Source organism: Penaeus monodon, chromosome 29, assembly GCF_015228065.2.
Source record: "Penaeus monodon isolate SGIC_2016 chromosome 29, NSTDA_Pmon_1, whole genome shotgun sequence".
Taxonomy (NCBI): domain Eukaryota; kingdom Metazoa; phylum Arthropoda; class Malacostraca; order Decapoda; family Penaeidae; genus Penaeus; species Penaeus monodon.
In genome coordinates this window covers 2,347-4,075 of record NC_051414.1, presented here as the reverse complement: position 1 = coordinate 4,075, position 1,729 = coordinate 2,347, and the positions used below count along the sequence as shown (strand labels likewise).

The window sequence follows — 1,729 nt, the reverse complement described above, 5'->3', positions numbered from 1 at the left end:
GTACATCCTTATTGTTCCCCCCTAAGAAAGCCTATTCTTCAAGTTTTATGAGTCTTCGTCCTCAATCTTGGGGGCCAAGAAGTAACGGATGTGGCCAATCTCGCCAATTGAATATTCGACGACCAGGGGTACATCAGGGGACATGGAAAGGAGACCTGAAAACAAGGATAAATTAGCATCTCAGTGTTCAATTCTTTACAAAATATAGATCTAACATGTATTACAAAAAGTATATATATACATAAAGAAGAAAAATTAAAACCTGTGGGGAAAGTGGTGTTGCTTTTGTGAACATGTTCAGTATCTGCAGGCAAAGGTTTAATGTGACAGGCTCCTGCATCTCAATAACGACTGCTTCCTCCTCTTTGTCCACACTGGAGGTCTGTGCCAGCTATAATATAACAAGGATTTAGGTGTTATCTCCTACACTTAAAAAATAGCTACATTTCCTATCAAAACAAGTTTCCTAGCTGCTGCTGTAAAAATTCTGGAATAAGCTAAACACCAAAGGACAGAATCTGGTCAATAATAGTATGAAGTTTGGTTTAAAAAACATTCAACATATTAGTATAACCTTTCTCAAATTAATGATCCTCCAAAAAATATTACCTTGATGTTTGCAGTACCAATGTCTCCTGCTGCAGAGAATTTGACTCCTTCCTTTGTACAGGCAATGACAATGCTCTCTCCAAACTGACTAAGATCTCTGCAGATACGGGCAAATTCACCAGATGGCAATTTGATAACACATGCATAATCTGTTTCCTGGAAAGAGAAAGGGACCACTTAGTATGAACTTGGGTTATACCAATCCAAATAAGGCTTCAAAACTTTGGGAAATTTACAAGGTGCTTTATAATTTAACTAATATGAAGGACTGATATCTTTTTACATCAAAAGTACTACTCTTTTCTGACAGGACTTTACGCCAAAATCAAACCCAAACCGTTGAACCCACTTTAATCAAAAATAAAACCACCCAATTACTTACTGGAATGCCAAGATGTTCCTGATCGAGGTTCATCAGCTTCATTTTCATAAATCGGAGACCTTTTCCTGGTTGGGAGATTCGAACAGAATGTGACGGTGTCTGCGTTATCCTGGGCCTTCATTGTGATGATGTCATCGTTAGCGGCACACTTGAGGATTTTGGACATGCTGAAACCAAACCCAAATTAGTTGGTCGACTTTAAAGGGGATACTTGTCAACCTCATTAGTAGTTTACAATATTTTAAGAAATCCAAACAACTTTTTGCCCACATAAACAAGGAGCACTGAATAGAAGGGATTTAACAGCATAATTTATTCTAACAGTTTAATTACCACAATTTTCAGGAAACAAGTTTTGACAGTGAAAAAAGGTAGCCAGTGGATGTAATCAATAGATCAAGTAATTTGATGTTTTTGGGATACAGGGGAAAAAGTAATTCTAGTTACAAGCTATACCAACTTAAAACCGCAACGATCAATCCCAAACTTTTAATTTTCAGTAACTTTTTTAAACATTTAAAAAAAGAGAGTTGGAAAAAATCAAAGCTTTAACAGCAAAAAGGTAACCATCCAAGTTTTATCTTTTCAATGATATGTATTGTCTTGGTCTATGAACAATAGGCCTTGGTGTAACCTGTGTTCTGGACAATTACAACCACACAAGGAGGAGGTTTAGGGGGGGGGAGGGGGTATCCAAAATACCAGCCAGATGAATGGCACCTTCCATAAAAAATTCCA

The 1,729-nt window shown here is 37.2% G+C and overlaps 1 protein-coding gene across 1 annotated transcript in view; it reads right to left on the bottom strand.

The window, feature by feature from the left end:
* LOC119591871 (proliferating cell nuclear antigen-like) overlaps positions 1 to 1,729 on the bottom strand; it is a 3,879-nt gene continuing 2,150 nt past the window's right edge. Inside the window, 6 exon segments of the mRNA XM_037940609.1 lie at positions 1 to 154; positions 261 to 391; positions 610 to 765; positions 992 to 1,039; positions 1,042 to 1,079; positions 1,082 to 1,158. Coding sequence (XP_037796537.1) covers positions 46 to 154; positions 261 to 391; positions 610 to 765; positions 992 to 1,039; positions 1,042 to 1,079; positions 1,082 to 1,158 — 559 coding nt within the window. The 3' untranslated portion in view covers positions 1 to 45.